This window comes from Eschscholzia californica, unplaced genomic scaffold, assembly GCF_041429995.1.
Source record: "Eschscholzia californica isolate CP2 unplaced genomic scaffold, dmEscCali1.0.p SCAF_1, whole genome shotgun sequence".
NCBI lineage: Eukaryota > Viridiplantae > Streptophyta > Magnoliopsida > Ranunculales > Papaveraceae > Eschscholzia > Eschscholzia californica.
Genome location: NW_028238198.1, coordinates 44,470,725 through 44,485,747, shown reverse-complemented (window position 1 = coordinate 44,485,747; position 15,023 = coordinate 44,470,725). Strand labels below are relative to the sequence as shown.

Genomic DNA, 15,023 nt, shown 5'->3' with positions numbered 1-15,023 from the left:
TTGGCTTTCATTCTTTTAACATTTCCATGAGAAAAATCTTTTCTAAACCAGGCAACCTTTCGGTAACAAAGCAAGAACAATTTTAGCATAACCTGGTTGGAATGTTGACCCATAACAATTATCTGAAAACTAGTATAACAGTATTTACTTATCAAAGTATTACAATAAGGGATGTACTCTTAACTTTAACCCCTTTAACTCTAAAGGAAGAAAATGGAGAAGAAACAACAAAACAGAATCTGGATGGAGTGTCCACAACCCATACAGCAGCCACTTCTCTTCAACAGAACACTGCAGCCATCATTAATCTTTCTCTCTCCTCCATCCTTTTATGCAGGATCGATCAATACATACAGTCCACTAAATTTCTTAGCTTCATCGGTAATTCTTAGCTGTCGGATAGATTACCTATCTTCGTTTAATGATGGGATTTCAGAATGATGCATCTGCTGATCTTCCTCTTTCACTTTCCCTGTCACCAAAAATGATTGAGCTTAGTAATTGAACTCTGGTGTTATTACTGGTACTGGTGGGTATACAAATTTGACAGAAATGAAGAACTAATGGCCAAGTTTCTTCAACTTCAATTTTTAAGGTTGCGATGGGACACATTTTGCTAAAATTAGGGATGTAAAAAGGAAGTTTCATGTCCAAGACCCTTAATTCCACTAACTAATACCGAGTTGGGCCTTTTGTGTGAGTTCGGCGTCTAGATTGATCAAGTCGAGAAGCCTGAAGTGGTCTGGTGTGAGCCGATTCCAGAGAAAACGGTCATATGGAACTAAGCTATAGTGGGTCTGGCTGATATTGAATCAGGTGTTACGTCAATTAGTCGTTAAGGACAAAAAATGTTAGTATACCTGATGGATAATCGCCGAATGAAAAGGACTTCATTTACCGATGCAAAACTTGCCAAATATGTTGGATAAGACTTCTTCAGATACATCTTCTCCACTTATCTGTGCAAGTGCCAATGCCGCTTCCCTTAAATCAATTGTCCAAAAATCCAACGGCAACTCCTCCTCTATCGATGATTTCAATCTCATCAGAGCTTCCTTGGTTCGAACAAGTTGCTCGCATTGTCTCTGATTTTATCAGCAACAAATTCATAAAAATTAGTGGCTTTTAAATCTCTCCCCCATAAGGACAATAAAAGTAATACCACTCATGTTCAAAGAACCATACCATGGAAACTTACAGCTTTCACAAAGATCCTTTTTTCTTCTGAAAAGGCAAAATTATTTCAATCGGCCTTACGGTAAAACACAACAGAATCTTTTCAGGAAGGGGTGTCGAAAACAGTCAAAAGGGGGGGGGGACTTGAAAATGTTAAAATGCTAAAAAAAGTATCCCTTTTAACAGCTCGTCCTTTTAAATTTTTTGTTTTTCATTGGTCACTAACGGCCAAAACACGTCGTCCTGTTAAAAGGGTTATAACAGCACCATGAGGCAAAACAGTGACCTTTATGACCGTTACAGCAACCAAATTTTTGAACACTGGCTTGGATAGCAGAAAATAAAAAGAAAGATGAGAACAGACTTAAGGAAATAAAAGTATAAAAGAAGATAAACACAATATGTATGTGAAGGTAGCTAACCTGGTTTACAGCCCATCGGCGCCCCCCTGCTGGGATCCGGTCAAGGCCCATGATCTCAAGTATTGCCGACTCCAACTCCGGTATTCCTTGACCAGTAACCGCGCATGTAAGAACATGCTTATTGAAAAGGTTTTCTTTCCTCCTGAATGCTTCTGTATATGCAGAAAGAGCACAGTCTATTTTGTTTATTACAAGGATCATTGGTGCAGGAGTACCCATTGATTTCTGCAAATCCAAATACAAAAAGAGAGAGATGACATTTTTACCCATGACTGATGCCTATTATATAATCCATTTCAAACAGTAGGACACTCTTTAGATGATTCGATGATTATGGTAAGAGCACTGGTTTGGGAGTGCTGTAAATTGGCAATAAGCCAAACCTAGACATGGTTCAAGTATATTCAAATCGAACTTCCTTATAACCTGCCTACCATTTTCTTCCTTCTCGTTTAAGTGTAAAAAAGACGTCATTAATTCGAACCTGATTGATTTGAATGCGCTCAAGAAGTTTGGTATCATCAAGGGTCCACCCTTCACGAGCACTAACAGTCATTACAATAACATCGGCACCCATGGCAACTGTTTCCGACCTTTGTACACCTAGGGAGAAAACAATGGGAAATAAGGACTCCCGAATTATTGAGCACTAATAGTTTTCTCTTTACATTTTTATTTGACTACTAGTACTGCCTAGAATTGTTATTTTTCTTTTTCAAGCTCCGTATGTCATTTGTCACTATTCCACTAACAATTTAGAAATTTCAAAAAGAAAAACAATCTTACCAATTTTTTCGACAACATCATCAGTTTCCCTGATACCTGCAGTATCAAGGAGGGTCACAGGGATGCCATGAACTGTGACACTGGCTTCCACCACATCTCTCGTGGTTCCTGCAATTTCTGTAACTATTGCTCTTTCACTCTGCTTGCTACAAAGAAATATAGCATACTGTAAGCTGACACCGACCCATGAAGATCACTCTATAATGTCATAGACCATTATGGACAGAAATGAAGTAAGAGAAAGAGTCAGCTTGCTGAGGCATGAAAATGGAAAATGTTCAGTCCAGTTCAAGGTCTCCGAAGGGAAGCACTTTGTACTATTATTCAACTTATCTTGGAAGGCAAGAGAAAAAACAATACTTCTGTTCAAACAAGCTAAATGTTCAAGAAACAGTAATAGGAATCAAGACTTAGATATTCCTATGAGGATCACAGTTAAAGAAACTAACTGATTTTGGTTAAAGGAGTTTTCGCACATTGTGATGCCCTCTTAGAATTGGAATTAAACAATACCCATGCTAAAATAAGGCCCGAAACTTTGTCTCCCGTCCTTTAGTACTTGATAGGCGGTTTTGTATAAACACAGTTAAAATTACTTCTTTTTTACAGCATATCACTGAATTGCTTGTAAATTCTAAAAGAAATAGATTATGTCAAATTATCAATTGAAACTTTCCTGTAGGCATTTATTTTGCCGCAGATAAACAATAAGGAATAGTTAATATGGATCCCACGAATAAACATAAAATATTTAGTAAAAGTAATAGCTAGGAAAACAACTTTAACCTACTTTGCTCCACGCATTTAGGAGGCTTGATTTTCCAACATTTGGCCGACCAACAATTGCTATCTGCAGGGAAGATATAAGAACAAAATAATGAGCCTTTGAATGAAAGGGTATAAACAATGAAGTGGATAAATTATAGATACCAGACATCCAACTGAAGGAAAGAAAATACCTGTAATCCAGAGTTTAGGAGTTTATCATAATTAGCAGTTTCCAAAGCTTCCTCCACATTTTTCGACATTGAATGTATTGTATCCATTAATAACTGGGAACTAAGTGGTGGCATCTCATCATCAAAATCCAGACGAGCTTCAATCTCAGCAAGCAACTCAATGCATTGTGTCCTCAGTGATTTTACTAGAGCAGAAAAACCTCCCTATAGAAGAAAACATGTGAAACCAGGATTACTGGTCAGACATTTTGTTCAAACTTAAGCTATTGAATAGTTAATCACAAACTCACAAGGACCTCGAAATTGTGAAGCATGTAAATTCGGGTAAAAGAAAATATCTACTATACAACGCTTAATCCGCCTAAAGTTCGGAAAATGTAAAACATGCCTGAATCCCTGCCAATGCTGCATCTGCAGCAGCCACAGACTTTGATGAAATCAGTTTTTCGATATTTTCAGCTTGAGAGAGGTCTAAGCGTCCATTTAGGAAAGCACGGAGAGTGAACTCGCCTGATAATAGACAAGATATATGTAACATTAGCATAACTATATCAAGAGGTCTCCAAAATTTTAATGAATACCACATTTAAATATCTTATGTTTTAGTTGCCACTAAATCCTGAACACTTCAACGTTAAAACCGAAGTTGGTCAATCCTCTTTAATCATGGCTACTACTTGAAGAAAAGTCAGATTTCCCGACTTCTAACTGTACAAGTTTCCCCGAAATATAACCCACACTCCTTGAGAGATCCACGGTTAACTAAGATCTATATCGTAACAGTACAGTAAGAAATCCTAATGTGCTGCCTAAGCAGTCTTGCTTGGTATACGTCGCAAATTTTCAAGGTCTGTATTGAGCTTTGATATTGCCTCTTTATGTGCAACCATATGAACCACCACTTTTTTGTACGACATGAAATTTGGCAGAAGTGTGAACATTATAATCACTTTAAAAGATAATCTATTAACCCGCTTTTACAAAAACATACTGGTTCACGAAAAATACAAACTAGACAGTCAAGTTGCACCTAAACAACCTAATGCTGAATAATGACTTGGCCCACAAATGTTTGTATACATTCAAAGCATACCAAGTGAAAAGTAATGACGAAGACAGTGTTTCAACCTCTATTCTAGAGTTCTTATCTCGTTCACCATGAACGAGAGTGTGTGTGTGAGTGTGTGTGTATGTGTGTTTCATACATGTGGAGTGTGTGTGTGTGTGTGTGTGTGTGAGAGAGAGAGAGACGTAGAGACGAATAGGACCTGGTTCTGCAAGTCTTGCACCAGCTTCTAAACAAGCTCTTAAAACTCGGTGCAGACAAACGTCGCTCCCATGGCATTGGAGCTCCACCACATCTTCTCTAGTGTAAGATCTTGGTGCCAACATGGGCACTGCTAAAACCTTTGAAAACAAAAAAATAGCAATATCACTAATTACCCACTAACCCACTTAACAGGTACACCATTAGCACCAAGGAAATATGAAAACAAAGAAAAAGTAAGCATATTTTTGTCTTAGTTAGAATTTACATAGCACAAAGAAGCTAGTATTTGTGAGCATAATTGTTGTTCAAACAACAAATGCATTTCCAAATGAAGGAGCTTCAAACTTTCTAAATTGCATTGAAAGAACTACTCATAACTAAATTCAGATAAAAGTTGATGATTTCTTTTTAGGGAGATGCTAGAGTTACAAAAGATTTTGACAAAAGAAAGTTCCCAGCTGATGTGGCGGTTGTGATATTCATCTCTCAACGACCTAGATTTGGTCAAAGTTTCAAACCACAACCGCCACATCAGCTGGGAACTATCTTTTGTCAAAATCTTTTGTCAAAATCTTTTGTAACTTTAGCATTTCCCTTCTTTTTATATATATATAGAGAGAGAGAGAGTTATACCTCATCGACGACGTTTCCTCGAAGGTCTGAAACCAAACCGTACTCCACCAAATGGCTTTTAGGTCGCCATTTAACAAAGCTAGAAGTTTTCTTCCTTCTGGAAGGCTTAAAAACACGAGAAGCGATACTCACAGCCATAGGACCTGACAACCGAACAATCCCAACTGCTCCAGGACGACCTCCCACTGAAGTAACAATGGCGGCAATTGTGCTAGAATTCTCTGTTGTTGGTTCATCATTAACTGAATTTGAACCAAAACGTTCATCTTTTGGAAGAACTAGGGATTTTTCTGCAACAACAATAAAATCAGTAAAAGAAGTAAACAAATGATTATAGTTTTAGCAAGAGGAAGAGTGAAAAAGGAGAAACCTTTGGGAGAATAATGAGGGTTTAAGGTTTGAGATTGGGGTTTGGGGGAGGAAGTGAATAAAAAGGAGATGTTTTTAGGGTTCCGAGAGTGAGGCAAGAGAGATGTTTTGAGTGATGGTCTTGAAAAGAAGTTGTAATAGCAGTAGAAATTACGAAAGCTCAGAAGCGCCATTACACTACAGAAAGAGAGAGAAAGAGAAGACTGAAGAGTGATATACTATCTATTTGGTGAGGTGGGGTGGGGTGGGGTGGGGGGGCCGGGGGGGGGGGGGGCAAACACTACAAATATCATGGGGCGGGCTAACGGGCAAGTCCATCATGGGTAGGTCCAAAATGTCACGTTGAGGCGGGCTAGAAAGTGACATCATCCCGAGTAAAAATGGAGTAATTTTCTTGCCAAAGATTAACCAAAAAAAAAAAAACAAAAATATCCATGTTGCAATCTCTCAAACCCTAGACAGAAAAGAAAGAGAAAAACATGGAGGATGGGGGTTTGTGCAATCCACCGGATCCAAAAAAGGAAAAACTAGAAAAACAAACGGAGGAGGAAGATTCTGAATACGAAACGGAGGAGGAAAAAGATAATCGGAAGCTGTATTCTCTTGATGATCTGAAGGAAATCAGGTATCGAGGATCTGTTCGGTTTCATCTATATACTTTATTTTTTTCTTGTGAGATTTGTTAGAATTTTACTTCTTACCAGTCTTCAATTTGATTTGTTGAAGTTATAGGTTAGAGTAATTAGAACTGTTTGTTACTCAAATACCGAAAATCTTGATGCAGAGATAAGAAACCCTAAAACCGGACCTATAAATATTTGGTCTCACCTCTATAGGATGATGAGGCTTGTTGTTGAACTCTCTACTTATTGTTCTTTTTCTTCAGGAAAAAGATCCAAAACCATATCGATTACTGGAAGGGCCTTTCTTATGAAAAAAGAACGGAAGATCCTCTGAACTTCACTTATTTTGTAGAGCTACAAAGGATCCTTGAGGATTATTTTTATCATAACTCACTGGCCACAAGTAACACCAGTGACATACTAGTGGAATTTAACCTCTTCAAGGTAATTAATTTCTAAACCTGTATTACGAGGTAATCAATCCATCTGTTATTGTATTAACATGCTTTTATGGTTCTTTAGAAGGTGATTGGTGAATTGGTCAAGGACAGTCGGGCATTCGATAAATATCTCAAGGAAACATATGATCGTGAATGGACATTGAATTTGGGAAAATTATATAAGGTAAACCTCTATCTCTACAACTTAACTCCATCTCTGTTTGCCCTAAATTTTACATGTATGAACAGTTGGGCATGGACAACGTGGTTAACAAGATGAGGGAGGATATCTCGGTCCGTAAACTTGATAGATCTTACCTCCTTGGATTTATTGACGACGATTTAATTCCTACTTTGGAGAAGATGGATTTGGGAGACATTAAAGATGATGAGTACGAGGTAATCGAAGTATAACAGATTGTTTCTAATGATTTTCCTAATTTAATTGCTAGGTTTTCCGAATTATAGTGTGGGGTGATACAAAATAGCAACATCGAATTGTTCCAGAGTTTGATGATGGGTAATGTGACGGTGTTGTGATCAGGAATGGGTAATAGGGTTTTCTATTGGAACACACAAACAAATCAATCTTGGTCGAAGGGGCCAAGAAGCCCCCCCTCCCCCTGTCCCCAAATTCTGTTAAGCTCCTAGTTTGTAGTAACTTCGAAATCAAACTCTTGGCCATGGTGTCAGCCTCCTTTGGGCTTTTTCAATGTGAAGCTCCTAGTTTCTAATAACTTCGGAACCAAACTCTTGACCCATGGTGTTAGGGTGCGTTGGCCTTTTTCATTGTGAAGCTCCTAGTTTTTAATAACTTCGGAACCAAACTCTTGACCCATGAATCTGATAAAAAATAGTGAAGGAAAGTTATACCGAATGACCGTAACAAAGTACAAGTATAGAAATACCATTCATCTGCATAACTATATAGAAAACCCTATACATTGATCGTAAGTCCATATACAATCCATCTGGATAATGCCAGTTGCACCTCCATTTTTGGCTCATCACGTTAGATCAAAAGACCAATAGGCAGATTAGATGACACCTTGTGACCCACCCTAATAGAAGTGTAACTTATCAAAAGAGGGCAAATCGAGTTGCCCGATTTCTGTCATAATTACTTTTTATATCTATCATTGCCTTATATCATGCACATCATTTATTGCCTTGTATCATGTTTATATTTATATCTGTCATTGCCTTGTGTCATGGACATCATTTAATTGCCTTATAATCTGCTTCGATTGCCATCTCTATCATTCCATGTACTATATTTTGTACAAATTGTTTTTAATGATTTGTTAAGTTGTGTCATACTGATGATATGATTTTGTAACTGTAGGATTTGGCTAAAATGTTAGACAAACAGTACAAAGGCAAGCGTTGTTCCCGTAAGTTTTTGGCTGAGGAGTTTAATTTGGCACTGATTGGGAAATCTATAATACGGTGTATGGGTGAGATTCTCCAAATGAGGGGAGACCAAGATACAACACTGGGTGTTGGTGCTACTACTGCTGCCAATATGCATGTGGATTGCCTGACTTAAAGAATGAATGTTACAGACTTGGTATTTTATGTGTTGACAGACTTTTCTCTTTTGGTTGTTCAAACCTGTGTTGACAGGCTTGATTTCCCAAGGGCACGGACAAATTTATCGATCACCTTCAACAAAATTAGTAAGAAATCAAGCCTAACATTAAATTGTCATGAACAAATTTTACCCATAAATTTAAGATTCGATAGTTTCAACAAAAAAAAAAAAAAGATTCGATACAAAAGATTAATATCAAAATAAACAACAATCTTGTAACAGATTGTTTGAACTTCTTTAATTAACATGAACAAATTTTACCCATAAATGTAAGATTCCACACAAAAGATTAATATCAAGATAAACCAACAATCTTGTAACAGATTGTTTGAACTTTAAGAAGGAACATATAAGTCGATATTTAAAAAAAGTCAAACGTAGTACATCATTCATGGTGCAAGTGTATGCAGAATAAGAAAAACAATACAATTTCATTTATCTTGCATAACTTTCTCAATGTACAAGAAGCAGTGGGTGTTTTCTCTTCCTAACATTCCTAAACTTGATCTCGAAGTGAATCCATCTGCATTTCCCGTAGAAGCATCAAACAACATTTCCATTATCAAACACTTTCAACAAAAAAATAACCATCAAACAAGTATTTATTTATTATAATATTTTATTTAGACTTCCTAGCAGCGAGTGGCGTATCCAGGATTTACTTTGAGGGGGTCTAAAATATTAATTACCACTTCAATTCGAACAATTACAACTTTAGAAAATTACAACTTCTTTGAAAAATTACAACTTCACAAACTTAAGCTAATAATAAATATTTTTATTGATAAAATTGATAGCCACAAACAATTAGGCCTGTAAACGGTAGCTTATCGGATCTGATATAGGCAGGGGTTAGAATCGCGCGGACGGGCTCGGACTACAATGTGCCGGACTCGACAGATCGGGCTCGGATAAGCAGAGCCCGCGGTAGGGAGTCGGGCGGATCGGACCGGACGAAACACTCATTTTAAGTGCCCGTAGCCCGTCCGAGCCCGGCTGCCCGAGCGGGTTCCAACAGGCTCGGGTTTTGGGGACTTAAAAAATATTAAAAAAAAAACAATTCTTTAATATAAAAACAAATAATTAACTAAAATACCATTTTATATATATGATATATCATACACAAAATTACATAATTTTCAAAAGATCCATACTAATAACAAAAAGTTGTAACATTTGGGACGACTCTAATAGCACAAAAAAACCCAAATTTACACACTTTTATCTTTCCACATTTCTCAACTCAACAACTATAACAAATTAAATAAAAACAACATCCTCAACAAAACCTTCAAATCTCAAGAACTGTGATTATATCAGTTCTTAAAATTTTACATAAACTCATGAAATTTAAACTAATATTACTTGAGAATACTAATTAATAAATAATATGAAATTTCTATGCTGCAAAACTTATGGGATTCATAGGCTCATCCATCCAACCTAGTTCTTCAGTTTTGAAATCAAAATCATCAACTTTGAAATCAAAGTCTAGGTTTAAAAGATCATTTTGTTGTTCTTCTTCAAATCCACATAATTGGAGATCATCCCACTCTCCAAAATCGTCGAAAACTTGCCCAAAATCATCCATTAAGAATGAATCTAACTCAAACCCAAGTTCGAGTTCTCGCTCCATTGATGAAGGAATTAATGGCTCCTCAAATAAATCTGAAACGGGTATTTGCTTCTTCTGAAACGGGTATTTGCTTCTTCAAATCCACGTGATGTTTCTCCTCTAGGGTTCGTTCTGGAAAAGAGAGAGAGAGAGAGAGGCGGAAAGAGAGAGAGAGAGAGAGAGAGAGAGAGAGAGAGGCGGAAAGAGGGAGAGGGCGGTGGTAGATTAGGGTTCGTTTTGGAAAAAATGGGGTTTTTATAGCCGTGTTGGATTTAATCCAACGCCTGAGATATTATTTAATCTCAGCCGTTGGATTAAATAAAAACACGCGGATCTTGTCGGGCTTAGTGTCGGGCTCTCTTTCAGACTATTCAAACGGGCAACCTATCGGGCTCTTCAATCGGGCTCTTAATCGGGCTCGGACGGGCTTTTCGGGCCGAAACTCGGAATTGAGAGTCTGTCCGAGTCCCGACCCTATAAGCCCGAGCCATCGAGCCAGGTAAGCCCGGCTCGGGTTGGCTTCGGTCATCGGTCTCTCACGGTTCGGGCCGGATTGCGGGGTTTCGGACCGTTTTCCCAGCCCTAGATATAGGCATATCCGTATCCGAATCCGATAAGCTATCTATCCGTATCCGATAATTATCCGACGTATATTATAAATCAATTTCCGAATCCGATAATATTAACGGAATATCCGATATTCGAAACTTTAACAAAATTTCAATTTTTTTTTTTTTAATTTTTAACCATTAGATCTAAATAATAAATCTCAACCATACATTTTATATATTATTATGAATAAATTCAATTTTTTTTATTTTTTTATATTACTTATCGGATACGGATATTTATCGGATCGAATACTAGTGTATCCGTATCCGATAAGCAGATATTCGATAAGGAATATTCGAATCCGTATCCGATATCCGAAATTTCAAATATTTTTTTAAGGCCGCGGCTTTAGGGAATAAAGAAAAATCTCCGGAGAATCCATATTTCTTTGTGAAATCTCTAGGGAATATGTTTTTATGGGGAACACAATTTTTTTTTTATAACTTACACCTCTTTCTCCTTCCCCTCTTTTTTCTTATTCTCCGAAAAAAAAACTTATTCATCTCATCTTTTTTCCTTCTCTTACTTATTTCCCCAAATCTCAAATACATACTAACCTTATTTCTCTAAAATCAACAACAAAGTTAGAGAGATAAAGAGGAAAAAAACATTCTAAACCCTATAAATCATCAAACAAAATATTTTGAAGTTCTTAATACATCTTCCATGGGATGTCCGAAACAAGTTTCTTCCTCCATTAATCCCCCCCAAGATAAACACATTATAAACCCTAAAAATCAATTAATTTTGAAACCCTAAAACATATTCACTTCTAAACATATTAGGTTGTTCTCCTATGTTTTTAGGGTTTAGTAATTAGAAGAAAACAAAGCTTTGAAAAATAAGATGAAGAAAAGAAGAAACTTTGAAAGAGTTTAGGGTTTAGAACCCTAGAAAGATTTTGCTTAAATTTATAAAAGTTCTTTCTAAATTCGTTTATAGGATCTTCTAAAAGTTTAGTTTTGTTTAACTCTAAAATTGGGAGCCCTATAACAACAAATAGATATAAAAAAAAAAGTCAATCTCGGTTGACCAATTTTGTAGAGAATTTTTATTCCCCAAAGATTTTTTTATTCCCCAAAGTCGCGGCCTTTTTTAAAATCGAATACAGATGCGGATCGGATGTCGAATATCCGGATATCCATTGACACGCTTACAAATAATCGATATTAAGAGATTTGAAATTTAAACATTTTAGACATATTTCACATTTTTATACTTCATAAAGTAAGTACATAAATTAGAAATAAAAACAAATATATTAACTATATCCTCATGATTCAATACTGATTTCAAAGAGTGAAGAACATATAAGGTTGAATTTTTGGTGACTGAATTACAGATGTCTCTCAATTTTTTCGGCTATTTTTGTGTTCAGGGAAAGAAAATAATTGAATATAATACATCTAATTGCTTTAGATTTTAGAATTTCTTAATATGTAGTTATGATTTATGGAACAAATTTTTGCTAAAAAGGAAATAATGGTTTGAGAATTAACTCAAACATATTATGAAATACTCTGCACTAAATTTGAAATTCATATGAACTAATCGGAAAACCTAAAACTATTTTGAAATTTCAACCAAAACATAAAAAAAACCTAAATAAGATAACGGTGTTGTTTCTCGAACTCATGACCTCCATATAACTTAGCATTTGATCACCACTAAGCCAGCGTCATGTAATGGTCACAACAGGAAGGCAACTGCAGTTATAATGGTAAAGTAATTTTTATTTTTTAAATTATTATATTGTATACTATTTATAAATGAATGTTGAGGGGGGTCTATAGACCCCCTAGGCCCAAGGTAGATCCGCCGCTGCTAGCTGCGGTACACCATGTCCACCACGCCCGCGAAGAATAATACTAATAGCCAGATTTATAAATGCACGTTGGCTCCTCTTTATCTGCAACAATAACAATAATAGAATGTAATATGTAAAGCCATCAGTTAAACTGTAACAATATCTAAAACCATTGAAGAACTGATACTTATACAGTACCTATCTGCATCCTGAACATGAATAATCACCTGTCCAGAGGAATATGAGAATTCTTAAGTAACGAATTCATGAAAAAAAAATGTCAATACAAACCGTTTATCTATCTGTCGATATTAATGAATTTGTAGTAGAGTGTCAGCCAAATACTTAGATGTACTGTGTAAATAAAACGGAACAAATGACATCCTTTACAAAATACTTACATAGAGCTTAATACATTCATAAACTTAATCAATGGAGAAGATGACCTAACCTTCACATGCTTAGAAAATTCATTGGAATGGAAGTAAATATGCCATGAAAAGATATAGACACGTCTAGGAAGGACCTCTCAAGAGCAAATGACAAACTATTTTAAACAACCAAAAAGAAAAACATTTATTTTCTTAAATCAAGTGTTTCCATGATCCGAAAGACCAGTAGAGAGAGGTACGAAGTTAGAATGCTACACAAGTCAAGTTCCACTAATGAAGATGAGTTTCACGATGAAGGCGACTTACCTAATTCGAAGGGAGCTCAAAGATAGTCTGAAGCGGCTCGGGTCTTTAATGAACCACAATGGTACCTTACTTATCTAAGATAACCCTTTCTGAGTATTGACTTCAACATATCACTGTTCAGTATCAAACAACCGAATCGATTAGAATAGACGCATAGATGCATACAGTTTAACCATAATGAACCACAATGGTACCTTACTTATCTAAGACAACACCTAATTGATCTTCGGGTAGTTTACTTGTTCTGATATGAAGAAAGGCCTGGAATAACACGCATAGGTCGTTTTATAGTAAAACAAAAGTTCGGAAACATGTAGATGATAAAACGAATGTCAGAAAGTAAATTCACCTATCCTGATGAGTTATCTAGTTTGTACCAGACTTCTCCAAATTGAGCTTCACTCTTAGCTGCAACATTCACATAACCTAGAATGATACTTTTCCATATAGTATCTCAGTCGTATATTATTAATTTAATCTACAAAAAGAATAGAAATATCAACTCAGTTCAAAAGACAAAATTCACAAGTCATATATAAACAATGTACTTAGCAAAGTAAATAATAAAAGAGTTGCTTTGCAATTTTTTGTGCAACAAACAAAATCAATCTAAACTGTGAAAATCGTCCATTCTACTTGAACATGAAGCTCGACTAAAAAATTGAGCAAGTTATTCCCAAATCTAAGACTAACATGAGAAATTCAAGGAACCATTGCAAATATTGTGATGGTGCAGTTGCCTCGTATCCCCCTTCCCCTTGATTTAACTCGGATACTATTATAGATAGTGTTGTCTTAAGGTTTTCAATTTCATCCCCCTTTAGTTACACAAGGTTACCTCTGTTATAGGTGTAGACGGTGAGAAGTCTACGGGTCGGAAGTCAGAAGGTCGGAAGCGGAAACGTCTTCTGGAATTCCAAACGTCGAGTTCTTGATTGATGGGCACCAGCAACGTGTGGAAGAAACCTGCAAAAGAAGGTGAACAGACACAAACAAACCCGTGAAGGTTTGGGGGGACACCGGGATGATGCCTGCCATGGGCCCTCTGATGGTCAAGTCAGTAAAGTATTACAATGAATAATAAACGAAATGCCTGAGGATGTAACCGTTGACGTGTAATCGGAGAGTGGCTAGGCTCGTAGAATGGCCGGAGCTCGAGACTACGAGAAGTGATCACAAGTGTGAGAGTAGATGTTACCAGCAGCGTCGAGAAAGAAAGAAGCTTTAACACCCTTGAAGCATCTAGTAGTGTCGACGATCTGAACAAGATGAACGTGTCAAGTAAAGGAGATAAAGCATCTAAGAACCAGGTAACTCGTGTGCCAACGTCTCAATAACAATCGAAGAACAGAGAGTGAGTGGAGAAGAAGAAGTAGTGGTTGCTTTGCTCTGCTTTCGATGACTTGTGAAGTGGAAGTGCTCTTCTTTATATAGGTGTGAGGAATGATCCGTTGGGAGGAGTAAAGGATGACCGTTACGGAGTAAATGTGTGGAAAGATACCTGGGATGTGGTGACGCGTACACGAGCTGTACATGCACAACGGTTGTGCATGTTCTCTGGTAACTACTCTGAGTGTGCATGTACATGGTCTCATATTTATGTGAGACGTTATCATGTTATGCATGTCATCAATGGGGGGATAATTGTCTCTGGAGTTACGTTGACCAAGTCTGAGATCTATGTCATTATGGCCATATGTGACATGTAGAGGATCTCTTCGTTAAGTGATCTTTTACACGTGGTGCATGGAGATCTAGACGTGTCAAGCGCCAAATGTGTGGAGATTCGGGCGTGTGGAGTTTTGTGCACGTGGAAACTCTTTGCACGTGGTTGGGTTTGACACGAGTTTTAGGGTCTAGTCGACGAAGGCCCATTAAGAGACTTCTAGGCTGGGCCCGAGAGTGTTGCGCTGGGCTTGACGTCTTAATGGGCACTCTAGCGCTGAGGGCCCTGGTGTGGATTTTGTTCAACATAATAGGCCAGTAGGTTCAGTTGATTGAGGATCCACTCGAAAAGAA

General features: G+C 37.0%; 2 protein-coding genes across 5 annotated transcripts; one reads left to right on the top strand and one right to left on the bottom strand.

The window, feature by feature from the left end:
• Positions 1-80: 80 nt before the first annotated feature.
• LOC147567065 (tRNA modification GTPase) lies at positions 81-5,866 on the bottom strand. Of its 4 annotated transcripts, none has more exons than XM_086653678.1 (11): positions 5,617-5,866; positions 5,247-5,536; positions 4,612-4,750; positions 3,732-3,853; positions 3,344-3,547; positions 3,175-3,234; positions 2,385-2,523; positions 2,083-2,201; positions 1,599-1,823; positions 861-1,085; positions 81-472 (listed from the first exon to the last, which is right to left on the bottom strand). In XM_086653678.1, exons 1-10 carry the CDS (start codon positions 5,786-5,788, stop codon positions 891-893), a joined length of 1,665 nt encoding a protein of 554 aa, XP_086509804.1. In that variant the 5' UTR covers positions 5,789-5,866; the 3' UTR covers positions 81-472; positions 861-890. The 4 variants fall into 4 exon arrangements, with proteins under 4 accessions (XP_086509804.1, XP_086509805.1, XP_086509806.1 ...); XM_086653679.1 differs by having other exon boundaries at positions 81-466; XM_086653680.1 differs by having other exon boundaries at positions 3,344-3,543; positions 3,728-3,853; positions 5,617-5,842.
• A 64-nt stretch (positions 5,867-5,930) lies between these two features.
• LOC147567064 (uncharacterized) lies at positions 5,931-8,396 on the top strand. The gene is made up of 5 exons (XM_086653682.1): positions 5,931-6,240; positions 6,502-6,682; positions 6,761-6,862; positions 6,928-7,077; positions 8,024-8,396. Exons 1-5 carry the CDS (start codon positions 6,095-6,097, stop codon positions 8,225-8,227), a joined length of 783 nt encoding a protein of 260 aa, XP_086509808.1. The 5' UTR covers positions 5,931-6,094; the 3' UTR covers positions 8,228-8,396.
• Positions 8,397-15,023: the final 6,627 nt, after the last annotated feature.

Coding starts and splice junctions, on each gene's coding strand:
- LOC147567065 (XM_086653678.1), bottom strand. CDS start 5,788: ATGGCGCTTCTGAGCTTTCGTAATTTCTACTGCTATTACAACTTCTTT. Junction 5,537..5,616: donor CCCTCATTATTCTCCCAAAG/GTTTCTCCTTTT, acceptor TTGTTGTTGCAG/AAAAATCCCTAGTTCTTCCA. Junction 2,202..2,384: donor TGATGTTGTCGAAAAAATTG/GTAAGATTGTTT, acceptor TTTTCTCCCTAG/GTGTACAAAGGTCGGAAACA.
- LOC147567064 (XM_086653682.1), top strand. CDS start 6,095: ATGGAGGATGGGGGTTTGTGCAATCCACCGGATCCAAAAAAGGAAAAA. Junction 6,241..6,501: donor GATGATCTGAAGGAAATCAG/GTATCGAGGATC, acceptor CTTTTTCTTCAG/GAAAAAGATCCAAAACCATA. Junction 6,683..6,760: donor TGGAATTTAACCTCTTCAAG/GTAATTAATTTC, acceptor ATGGTTCTTTAG/AAGGTGATTGGTGAATTGGT.